The 12,964-nt window shown below is 37.3% G+C and overlaps 1 protein-coding gene across 1 annotated transcript; it reads left to right on the top strand.

Moving 5' to 3' along the window:
- The first annotated feature begins 798 nt into the window (after positions 1–798).
- On the top strand, positions 799–12,964 carry LOC143286060 (polyadenylate-binding protein 2-like). The gene is made up of 7 exons (XM_076593605.1): positions 799–1,054; positions 1,514–1,637; positions 4,289–4,350; positions 4,551–4,657; positions 5,221–5,308; positions 7,471–7,652; positions 8,453–12,964. The coding sequence occupies exons 1-7, from the start codon at positions 968–970 to the stop codon at positions 8,490–8,492; spliced, it is 690 nt and encodes a 229-aa protein (XP_076449720.1). The 5' UTR covers positions 799–967; the 3' UTR covers positions 8,493–12,964.

The following is a 12,964-nucleotide window of genomic DNA, read 5'->3' as shown; positions in this document are numbered from 1 at the left end:
TGGCTTTTATGGCTTCAGTCAAAATCACACAATGCATCAACATATAACAAAAACATGCTAAACCTCATGCATTGAACTCTACAGATGCTAGAAGCAAGCAAAACATTAGTTTTTGCATTTTTATTCATTCATTTTTCTTTTAATTTTTTTTTAAAGCAAGATTAATGCATTGCAATTCTTTTCGTATATGCCATAACATATACCTCAAACCTACTCAAACCTCTCATCAAATTCAAAATTCTGCAGTCAAGCTCATTTTCAAGGAAAAGGTTCAAGTAGCATTCATATGCAGGAGACGATAAAATGAAATCCAGAGTGCAGCATGCATTTAGAGCACTGCAACAAAAGAATAGTATTGTCCCTGTCAAAATTCTGTAGAAAAATCCACTTCAATAGGAAAACAAATAAAACTGCAAACAGAAAAAAAAGAAAAGAAAAACAAAGGTGGCGCTCTCTGTAGCAACTCTGGGCAGAGCAGCCCTATTTCACACAGAGGAACCTGTTGTAACAACAAGACTAATATAAATAATTACAATGGCTTCTTGTTGAACAGATAATAAAGTACAAAACCTTGATAATGTAGTGGTTTTCGGTATTTAGTAGCAAGGATGGCAACAACACCAAAAAAAACCCTAAACAAACAAACAAAATCACAGTAAATAGGCCTGCCGAACGAGTATGTACATGTGACATCATACGATTTTTCCAGTTATTTCTTTGGTTGGTGATTTCTCTAGGGGTTTTTTTTTTCGTTTTTTTTTTTAAACTTTTTTTCCGCAACATGCCTCAGCGTACACATCCGGTTTCCATCTTCCTGTCGGTCGAGTGGAACACAGCGTGGAGAACCTGTTTGCAGAGCAGATATCTCAGTGTTACCTGAAATTTCATACGCTTTTTACACGTGTAGAAAGAATTATTTCTGGCTTTAAAAAAAAGAGAATTTTCTCGTTTCTCTTTAGCTTTTATCATGGCGGACATTCAGAATGGTTCAGATGCAGCACTCAATGAATCGAACGCAATCGTGGACGCTGCCGAAGACAATGGCGATGATCCGGTAATTTATTATTTTTTGTTTTTGTTGGTGTTAGTAATAGTGTATTCTTTGATCTCTTTGGCCTCAGCTGATAAATTGACAGAAAAAAAAACGAACTTAGAATATACTGTCCAAGACGCCTGTTTGTTATGTTTTCAGGTCTTCTTCATCAATCGCTTTGTAATTTTAGTGTACATCATACAACATGTGTAGTTCGATGCACCTTCAGTACACGTGTAGAATAGAAGCATCAGTGTTATCTTGGTGCAGATTTCCTAGGCTTTTTGTATGATTAATTGACTTATATTCCTGCCTTCATACAGCCAGCCATTTTTAATAAATGATTCTGCAGAAAATTATATAACTTAGATTTTTAGTGTTTTTAAGTGACCGCCATTCATAGTGAAATCATACTCAGGTGTAATTCATTGTGACAGAATATGGAAATAATCATGACATTGCTTTTGACCAATAATGAAGGAACTTGAGGCTATCAAGGCCAGGGTGCGGGAGATGGAAGAAGAGGCAGAGAAACTGAAGGAAATGCAAACTGAGGTGGAGAAGCAGATGAACCTCAGCTCACCTAAGGCAGCAACAACAGCAAGTAAGTACAGAATTTCACATGGAGCCTGTGCTTGAAGATATTATTTTCCGCTGATACACAGTAACAGTGATACTGATAGTGACATATTCTCACAAGTTTGACTCAGATTTTCTCAATGGTTATTTGTTTATGAGGGCAAATTGGTGGGAAAAGTGAGGGAAAATCCATTGAAACAGCGTGAATAGACCGCTGGAGAGTTCTGTGCTGACATGACTTACAGAGGTGCATCACATGTTCTGTGCTCTTGAAGTTGATTGGCTCTCCAAAATTTAAGCAACAAGGTGATTGAGAGGGAGAACGTGCGACACAGAAGGCTTCTTTCTTTGACTTTTTGCTTGATGTTTTGTTCTTTTTAATTGTGCATATATTGTACAGTGTGGTTGTAGCAATGGAGGCTGTCAGCTGAAGAAATGGGGGACAGCACATGTTTGCTGTTTTTGCCTATGACGATTGGCTTTGGCATTGCTTGCGATTTTGAATAAAAGTTAGATGCGCATGCACAAGATCCAAGATGGCCGTGGAACTCCCGCGTTTTATTATTTGATTGCATTGACTTTTTTCTGTTAACTTATTTTCCCCTAAGCATTGAGTGGGTACAAGTGTACCCATAGATGGCTTTCTGACCATTGCTGAAGACACTTCTTTAAGACTTACGGAAACATGGGTGCAACTCTTCCGTCCTGAGACTGATTTTAGGTTTTGGTCAAAAACGGAATGTCCGTTTTCTGGAAGAAAAAAGGAGGAGGAAGAAAAGCGCCGACGCGTTCATGTTATCTAACTGATGGCCAGTGAGACCTGTCTGTTGTCAGTCCAAGAGAGCAATGTACTGAATGGCTGTGCCCACCTTCCTCCCTTCCCAATCTTCCTCCACCTCCACCTCACCCTTCCACCACCACCGGCAGAGCTGTCAAAATCACTGCAGCCCTGTTATGTCCCTTCACTAACCTCCCTCCCCTCCTGTACTTTGACTGCTCACTCTCTCTGTCTCTCTCTCTCACTTCCAAAGTCTCTTTCTCTCTCCTCTCACCTCTCACCCCCCACATAGTCAATGATTGTGGCAAATTTGGCACTGAGCCAAGACAGTGACCACTTGCTCTAGCTGATAATCCCTGACTGCTGAAAGTGATATGACCAGTCATATACCCACCCCTTCCTCCCTCCAGTCATCCCCCTTCCCCATTCAGTGGAACAGACACTACAGCAGCAGAGACCATATGGTCAAATATATCGGTACAGTACAAACTTGTATGATAAGTACATTTTCCTTATAAACACACACACACACACACACACACACACACACACACACACACACACACAGAGTAGAGGCCCCCCCAAACCTCTTAAAAATCAATAATTTCGTTTTCTGGCAGGAGGGCTAGGCCCCCTGCACCCCACATTCACACAGCATGCACACACTGATACATGTATACACACATTCATACATACATATATACTTAGACACACACACTCTGTCTGTCTGTCTCTCACTTTGTGTGTGTGTGTGTGACACAGTTTATGAAGGCAATTGATCTAGGTATTTTAAGACAACTTTTTTTCTCTCCAAAACAGTCCTTTCAAATTTGCCACCCTCGACTTCTAGACAGAAGGCCATGGTAGCTGTCAGAGTTTAGATCTTGTTCTTGTGTGTATTTGTGTGTGTGTGTGTGTGTCCAGGTTTAGTGCATTAATGTTTCTAGAAGCCATGTTAGTACAAAACCCATCGTGGAGAGTGAATTTTCCACAGTGTTGGCCTACAGGGCAAGTGAAAAACAGTAAATGTTGACCCCAGTAAGTAGAATTTTATTGGATCTGTCAATGCCTGATACTGTTTCACAGTGCAAATGTTGGTCTTTCTTTTCAGCTCTGCATACTGCTGTTTACAGTGGAGGTTTAAAAAAAGACCATACTCTTGAGTTGGCCCTGGATGGTCAGCTGGGCCAAACTGAAATCAATAGTACTAATAGTGATGATATCAATTTAATATGAAATCTGCAATAGATAAATAATACAGGTGTATATGAGGAACTTGAATCACAGCCTTGGACATGATTGCATGATGACACAGACCTTCAGGAAGGAATACTCTGAGAAGTAGCCGTTCATAAAGCTGGGGAGGAAAGGAGACACGTACGTGTTTTGCGACATCTGTCAGATGACAGATGTATGTTTGCCGAGATGTTCCTGAAAATATTACCCTGTCCTTGATTCTAATGTGTGTTGTTCCTGAAAAGCAAATTTCGGGGTAGGCATGCCTGTATTGTACATGTGCACATATTAAATATAGTTTAGGTGGTGGTGGTTTTTAAAAGTTAATCCCTAGAGTGCCCCAGGACAGAAATTTCTGTCCACGTCATTAGGAATTTTCTCATTGCAAAATAAAGTTCATGTGAATTTGTCATAATTTCCTTCCAGAAAAGTATAGGTTGTAAATAATTACTTTTAGTGGTTTGCATGCTAGATTTTTTTGTTAGTTTGTTTTTTTTAGTTCTTACCCTCCATGACCAAAACATCCCATGGCAGATAGTTTTCAATAGGCATAAAATAGGCCTGGCATGAAAGGGTTGAAGCATAGTTTCTGTTGTGTTTTTATATTCCTGTTTTGAAATGATTTTGTTTGGTTGTTGAAACATATATTTTTCTGTTAACAGCACCGTTCCCAAGTCAAGAAGAAAAGATTGAAGCTGATGCAAGATCCATATATGTTGGAAATGTAAGTGAGGCTGTATAATTTGCAAAGTGTATATCACACTGTATATAGCATATGCTACATTGTTAATTTCTTACAGTTTTGTACAAACTGTGATGATATCTGGCTTTTTTATAATTATTTTTTTGTTGTGGTGTGGCTTATCTTAGCATTTGTTGTTTTTTTCTCTTTTTTTCTTGTTATATGTTTATCTTTCTGTCCAGGTTGATTATGGTGCCACTGCAGAAGAATTGGAACAGCATTTCCATGGCTGTGGTTCTGTCAACAGAGTGACCATTTTGTGTGATAAATTCAGTGGACATCCCAAAGGGTGAGAGAAGACTGTTGGTGTCTGAGATGTCACACCAGCTGTTTGTACCTCATTTGTCCTTGTCAAGATTGAAGTTGTTGAAATAATTCAGTTTGATTGAGATTTTATCCTACAGTCTGGCTGATGATTTAAATAAATCTGAAACCTCATGTTTAACAGATATCAAAGTTGAGGTTAGAAAGCAAAAAATGAGAGGAAAAGAGACAGTTGTCTGCACAGATGTCACAGTACCATGTACTGATGTTGCTGTATAAAGTATGATTTGCATTTCATTGCTGCTGATTCTACATTATTGTAGACTAGAAAGATTATGTTAATTATTTGCAAAGAGTGGGATGATAGGTACTCAACAAAAAGAGGATAGGGTGAGTGCAAGATGAAGGCAGCTGAATTTTTCTCAGCTTGTACAGTGACCTTTATCTTTCAGAACATTAATTTCAGCATTGTAGATATGTTTGACAGATTTTGTCCAGTGGACCATTTATCTTTCTTTTGTACTTATTCTTTTATATATTGATTTGTTTTTGTGTGCATTATTAAATGATTATGTATGTTGTTGGCAGGTTTGCATATGTGGAATTTGCCGACAAAGATTCTGTTGTAACAGCCATGGCATTGGATGACAGTTTGTTCAGAGGAAGACAGATAAAGGTTTGTATGTGAATTGATCTTCCTTTCCAAGAGTGGTAATTTGATTGAAAGTTGATGAACTGAAATAATCTCTTACGGTTGTTATTTTTAGAGGGTTAAAAAAAAGTTTGATCCTTGTTTACTTGGCAAATTTTTCATTCATGAATCTGCAAGAGTTGTAACAAGCAGATTATTTGAAAAAATGAAATTGTAGGAGGATTTATATTAAACAAACAAACAAACAAAATTAATTTTAAAAAAAGAGAGAGAGAGAGAGAAAAAAAAGCTATGTTGTCAAACTGTTGGTATGTGCTTTCTTAAGTTACTTGACCTGTTCAGGCTGGGGATTTTCCTGCTGATCTGTGATTTACTGTGATTAGAATTTGATTTTCCACTGGAAGACAGCAACACGTTTTCCGTTGGGAAAAACCTTAAAAAACAAAGGGTCAATTCTCATTTAGCCTCAGTGGTTTTTCTGTCTTGGCGGACAGCACATATAACTCACTTTTAGTGGTTGAAAATATGTCTTCACTAAAATGAGCACCTGGTGTGAGTTGTTTCATCATGTCTTTGCTTGTAAAGATCATGGAGATTCTGATGCTGGTTACAGATCTGCCAAACCTTCCATTCTCAGCAGTATTATTTCACTTGATTGCTCTTGAGCCTGCACTTTCATGTACCAAAAACCAAAACAACAAGATTCTGCTATCACCAAAAAAAAGAGAAAGGAAAATGAAAGGCCATGTTGCTATTCCTGCAGTAACAGGCATATGTTAAAAAGTGAACGCCTGTTGAAAAGCCATTTCAGAGGTCTGTGCAAATACAGGGAGAAAATTGTGTGACAGGAGGTTTGGGGGGTTGGTGTGTGACTTTGTTCAAAGTTATAATGATGTTGACCTAAATCAAGAAAAAAAAAGTACCACCACTTTCTTGATTGTGATAATGAAAAGGCCCATTTCCAGTCTGTGTTGATTTAATGAACTCTTGTGCCAAACATTATATGTTATTTAGATCTTAGACTAGAGTGAATGCTTTGTTTTGATCAAACTGGGAACTTAAATTCTTATTACAACAAGTGCGCTGTGAACAAAAAAACAGCACTCCAAGATTCACATCTTGCATTTAGGAGAGTAAACCTACCACTGACATGCTCACAGCCTGATGTGCTGGGGATGTATAAACATACTTAACTTTTCACATACACCCATCCACACACACGCACATGCACCATTGCTCACATTACTTACACAGATCCCCCCTGCCCCCCAAACACACACACTTACCCCTCCCCAAACACACACACTCACACACACGCGCATAATCACAGACCTGCACATCCACACAGATACACACTTAGGCAGATCTTCATTCTTACCATCCTTTTATTGAGAAACAGTAGGCTGTTGATGACAAGGATCAATACCAGTCTTGAAGATTTCTTCACAGATACGATGTATTGTAACCATATAGAATATCTGTCTTTTAAAATGTTTACCCCAAAATTAGATGATGTATTATCAAACATTGTATCTAAATGTGCTTTTCTGTGAGGGAAAAATAGGAGAGTAAAGTTATCAATTGAGTGAAGTGTGAACGCTGGACATTTTTTGCCTTGGGGTTTTACTCTGGTGCTTTGCCTGCCTATTCATCTTACTGAGCTTTTCCACATTGGTTGGTATTCATGTGTAAATAAGAAAAACAAAAGACATTATTATATATATATATGTGTGTGTGTGTGTTTGCATACATTTTGACTAGATAAATGGTCCAAATTTTTGTCAGAAGGTTTGGTCCTAAGTCCCCCCAGCAGGACGTTGCACCCCACTGGGGTCTAGGCGGACCTTGGACCCCAGCCTGGATTTATGTGGTTTATTCTATAGCTTTTTCCCTGCCTGCTATTGCATGTCACTGAGCATATGAGGTATGTTCATTTTTGTGAACTGCTGTGTGCTCTCTTCAAAATATGGTAGAGAGAAGGGTGAAATTCAGTACTTGTTTTTACAGTGTAAATTGCACCAATCAGTTGTATGTTTGCATTAAAAACTCCTTGGCTGACCAAATTCATTTGGCGAAAGGTATTTTACAGGAAAACTGCAGTTGTTTAATTATCTTCTGAAGAGATAATATGTGTGGTTTTTCTTCCAACATCAAGATGGAATTAACAAACCAACCCTGATCTTCAGGTGAATCCCAAACGAACAAACAGACCAGGCATCAGCTCCACAAACAGAAGACCTGGTCGTGGAAGAGGAGTACGAGCAAGAGGAGGTGGCAGCTTCCGTGGGGGTTATGGTGGTGGCTATGCTGGTGGCTACGGTGGAGGTTTTGCTGGTGGATATTCACCCAGAGCAAGACCAAGCTATGGGTATGTATGAAAAAATATGATGATGAAATTAAGTTTAACTTTAAAGATACTGCACTTATGACAGGGTTTCAAGAATATTTTATAATAGTTTTGCAGATGATTTATGTTTTGGAATATCTTATGAGAGAATGTGTAGGTTTCTCCTGTAACTTGGGAAGTATGTGTAGTAATCATACTTGAGAATATAAAGTACTTATTATTTTCTTGGAAATACTGCCACACAGTGACAGCTTATATATGAATACATTTTTTATGCCTGACCTGTTATTTGTGACTGCCACAGAGATATGCAGTGTCCTCTGAAGCAGTCCTTCAAGTTACAGGCCAGTGAGCAGGATAAATGATATCAGCATTTTTTCTTTGTTTGATTTTAGTTGAAAAAGATCCTTTCGTTATAATATTTAAACTTGTGATCAAAGTTTTGCTTTCAAAATGGAAGATATGAGAGTGAAGCCATAGTATTTTCTTCTCCTTTGAATTATATCTGGTTATTGATTATGTCTGTTATATTTATTGGGATTAAATGTGCATTTGGCTGAGTGAATGAAAAGAAAAATGTGTGAGTCTTGGTTGATTTTTTGAAAGTTGTGAAGATTTTGGACATCAAAGTGAATTTGTGTGCCCCCCCCCCCCCTCCCCCCCCCCCCTTCACACTTCACAGCAGGTTTCAACTGAACCTGTGGGGATCTGAGTGTGGCCGTCCCATTGATGAGCCTGTCTGCCTGCTGTGGTCGGCAGGTTGTTTCTCCATTAACATGTTGCAAAGCCAATGTTAATGGTTGCATTTTATTCTTTTTCAGACGTTATCGTGGAAGAGGGAACTACTACAGTCCATACTAAAACAATGCCAGCAGAAAAAAAGAAGAAAGTAACAAAGCACCTGCAACAAGGAACATATTATTGGAAAAGAAATTGCTAACATCAGGTGGCAGGCTTAAATGCTGCGTATAACATGCAAAATGAGCATTACATTTTAAAAGAATACCTTATAGATTTTAGAATGACTGCCATGGAGATAGAGACAGTTGCACTAAAGATTTTGAAGTTTTACTTTTGCAGACCTGCCAACTGCTACATTTTGAGCATGGCTTACAATGTTACATTTTTCTCCACTTCCGTTTTTAAGAATACTGTCCATCAGCAACAACGAAATGGAATCAACAGCTAAGAAATGACCAGTCACACATTGTTACCACTAAATGTTATGTTCTGGATGTCAACTACACATCAAAGGTCTCAAATACTTTGTCCACCATTTTGCCCACATGTCTGGATATTTAAACTGGTTGTAAGCTGATCGATGTTTTCTGCGGAAGCATTCACATTCCAACACAATTTTTCTTTCCACAAAAACTTTTATTTGGCAGTGACAAAAGGTAGGGTATGAGTTTAAAAATTTTACAGTTAGGAGTTGGCAGGTCTGCTTTCAGTTTTAGACATGATTACTGTGTACCTTGAGAATCGGTCTACACTATGTACCCCAGAAAGAACGAAGCCTGTACTTAACATTCTTACAGCTGCTGGTAGCGGAAATCTTGGTCTGTTTGATTTGCCATCAGTATGTTTATGTATTGCTCTGTGAGTTGCTTGTCCTCCTCTGATTGTGTGTAGAGTAGGATGTTCCCCTATATGATGTGAACTAAGATGTGAACTAAAATAAAGAAAAAAGTGTGTGAAGTCCATGGGAAAGTGTTGGTGAAATTGATAAAATAAATTCTTAAAGTGTGAATTTGTTTTAAAAGATTATCTTGGTTCTTGGGCTCAGATACATAACCAAAGTGAAAAGTTACCTTTTTAGCCCTCTTCATGTGGACGAATGTGAGAATGCAGGGGAAAAAAATGTCTTGAGAACCACAAGAGATTGCAGCTCAGAAGGTGTGTGTGTCTGGTTATTTGGTTTCTGAAAGTCTCATCTAGACCGTCTCCAAATGAAGACATTTACAATTTAACAGGGTTTTTTTTTAGTGTCAGTGATTGGAAATCTGGTTTGAAGACTGCATGATATTTACAGCCTTTTTAAAATTTGTTCTTAATTTTATAGTTTTTATTTGTTCTTTTTCTATTACACAGACAGAGCATGTATTCATAGTGTGGAAAAGGTTTGATTTATCACAAAGAGAATCAGAAGTGTTCAACACTCATATTATCAACCCAGTTTAGTGCTGCTGTAAATTTTCACCTGAATTTTCTGAAAAATGTCTTAGTAAAGTGCCATGGTCACAAAATTGTCAAACCCTTTCAGCCCTTTAAGGTCTTTTGTCTGTGCACCCCTCCCAGCCTGGCATGTTTTGACCTGGCTGCATCAACAGGAAGGGCTGCTTTACTTCAGGCACAAACTTATAGCAAGCGCTCAACCACTACCCACCAAACTTCACATCATGACTGAGATATAATTTTGACACATGTTGTTGGAAGTCTCAAGACAAGGGATGCAATAATTTACTTGTAACTTTAGATTTAAAACAGAAAGAGTAAAATGTCAGCTTTTGTCAATGGTGAAAGTTGTAGGCGATCTTTTTGATTAAAATGTCTGCCACTTTGCCAGGCTGGTTGTTAATTTCGTCTCCTTCACTGTCCCAAGATTTATTTGATGTATCATGAGTCAAATGTTTGTCATTATCTGGATCATAATTTCTTCAAGCACTTATTCTGCCGTAAGCCTTTGATGTTTTACGATATCGATGTGGAAAACAGAATAAAAAAGACCTATCGTTCGATGTTTGGAGCGAAACTTCGCGTGCCAGTGAGGAACGAAGTTAAGTTTGAAATAATTCCCTTGATGACCCCTGGCTGGCATTCAACCTATCGTCTTACATCACTCCTCTCCCTCTGCTCCCCTTCTTCCAACGCTCTCTGCACATATTCTGTCAGTCACAGCCACTTGTTCAAAAACACTGTCTGATTGGATGGACGGACTGAATCACCATCAAATGGGCTGTCAGTTTCATCACTGTCGTTGTCAATCACCTTTATTTTCAAACCAATCATCAGACAAGAGAGATCCTTCTTCATCGTGAAAGCTGTCCATAATCACAGAGCTTTCAGAATTGTGTAAATCTGTTGACTGTGACTGTTTGCTTACTGGACACAGTTTTCAATGGCTTTTTTTGCACATGCGGCAACCCCCTTTTCCACGTGCGTATCATGTGGTCAGTTGGCAAATTATTATCGAGTAGAAAGGGGTCTTCTACCTGATCTATGTTCATTTGAATAGTATTTTTTATAATCCAGACACATCAAACTAACTGTTTAGTGTCTGTTTATGTGAATTAAACCAAACTCCAGTGAAGGAAAAATCGGAACATATGCTGGACGTCTTATAGGCACTATAGCAACACTTTTTGTAGGACGTCAGCTGATGTCTTACAGGCACTCTACTGGTTAAGTCCACAATATAGCTTGGTTTTGGAAATGTACAGAATTAAAAACTTTACATTGTTGCTCAGGTCATGTAACTGGTGTCTGATTAATCAACAGTTTAAAATTCATGTTTCAGAGAAAGGGAAACATTTTAAATGGAACCACTGCTTGGTTCAAATACAGAAGATGATTGTTAAATTAAGAAGAAAAAAAAAGACAAAAGAAAAAGAAAACACCCTAAAAACCTGATAATTCCCAGTTGTGTGATTTTTGACCAGATCCTCTACGTGTTATAAAATTGTCAAAAGTCACCACCACCATAAATCCAACGTCGTCATGATAGATTTACAAACAAAAATTTGAAAGTAAGTGCATTTTGATAGCAGAAATACATTATTGGCATTATTGTGCTGTTTATGACTTTATCACTTAACGTGATGAATGAAAAATATTCTTTTTAACACAAAAACAATGGACCCAGCGACTAAAACTAATAAAATAAATACTTGAAAAACAACAGTATTAATAATATTTTTTTCCAAACTGGTAAAGATATATCATCAAGTTGAATTTTTCAAAGGTGATTTGATAACATTCACTGGATGGGAAAAAAGCTGGTTCTCGACTTTGTTGAGAGATGATTACATGATTTTGTGAGATAAGACACACAGGCTCAGATTGATAAATCCGAAAACAGTAAGAATAGCTGGCTACATTAGAATAACATAGAATAAAAAACAAATCAGTTTCAAGATTCTATTTTTATGTTTACACAGTTTGCAATGTATATCAATGCTTTCTGTTAAGCAGTTCACTGAGTTTCTGCAACATACTGATCGATACAAACACTTGTAACAGATATTCACCTTTATAGAATATTAATCAAGCTTTTCTTTCACTTTTTGTTGTTGTTGCTTTTATCAGTGAAACATTTTAAATATATATTTAAGAATAACAGCGACAAAACTTCTCTTTTTTAAATCATAATCATCATTTCTTTGCATTGCTTTGACTTGAATACACTAGTTTTGACCAAAAAATGCTTTTTCTAAAAAATTTGCTGTTTATTCAGCAACTTACTGATGATGTAGCGTACTTGAATACACATATCTTTGTTCTGTTTTTTATTTCATGGTGCCGAGTGTCGGTGTTCAGCAGGTGCATTAGCATGGTTCTCTTTGCTGTACATTTCTAATCCATCTCTTCTCTTTTGCAGCAAGCTCCACCAAGGACGTTTCAGACAGCCTTGAAATTATGGAGTGTAACCAAGAATTTAGAAAAAAAAAAGACTTAAGAAAAAAAAAAGAGAGAGAGATTAGGGTTTGAAAAAGAGAAGACAAATTTATTGAGGGCCCACAGATTAAAAGAAAAAGGAAAATATGCATATAAACTATTACCATAACTTAGTGTGGAATGGAAAAAAAAAGGGATGGTGGGAGAGGAAAAAGGTTTAGTGAATTTAGTTACCTAAGTTGATTGACAAAGATAAATGAGCTAAACATGATTAAAAGAAAAAAGTTTCAAGAAAAAAGGGCCCATGTCACATTTTTTTGAAAAAAAACCCATTGGTTTAAAGTACAGATTTTACAATGGGGATGGGGTGGGGGTAGGGTGAAACGAGAAAGAGGTGTGGGTGGAAGTGGACCAAAAGACAAGTCACAAATGATAGAAAAAACAACAAAAAAAAAACAAAAAAACAATCCCACAACAACAATGCAACAAGAAAAAAAAAGGACCAATGGGGAAAAAAAGAACAGTGCTCACACAAAATGAGCTCTGCAAACAAAACATTAAAAAATAAAAAACAGTAGAAAAAAAAAAAAAAAGATTAAATAAAACAAAACAAAAAACAACAAAAAGGAACAAAGAAAAGAAAAAATCACATCAATGAAATGATCACGTATGAGAAGAAAATATTTGTGCTTTGTGAAGAAAATAAAACGGAAAATAAA

This window comes from Babylonia areolata, chromosome 9 (assembly GCF_041734735.1).
Source record: "Babylonia areolata isolate BAREFJ2019XMU chromosome 9, ASM4173473v1, whole genome shotgun sequence".
Lineage (NCBI taxonomy): Eukaryota > Metazoa > Mollusca > Gastropoda > Neogastropoda > Buccinidae > Babylonia > Babylonia areolata.
Note: the sequence above shows the minus strand (reverse complement) of the source record. Positions and strands in the feature narration are given on the sequence as shown.

What these genes read in the sequence shown, in the direction of transcription:
- LOC143286060 (XM_076593605.1), top strand. Translation starts at nt 968, where the DNA reads ATGGCGGACATTCAGAATGGTTCAGATGCAGCACTCAATGAATCGAAC. An exon ending in TAAGGCAGCAACAACAGCAA is followed by an intron (nt 1,638 to 4,288) that starts GTAAGTACAGAA and finishes TTCTGTTAACAG; the next exon opens with CACCGTTCCCAAGTCAAGAA. An exon ending in GATCCATATATGTTGGAAAT is followed by an intron (nt 4,351 to 4,550) that starts GTAAGTGAGGCT and finishes CTTTCTGTCCAG; the next exon opens with GTTGATTATGGTGCCACTGC.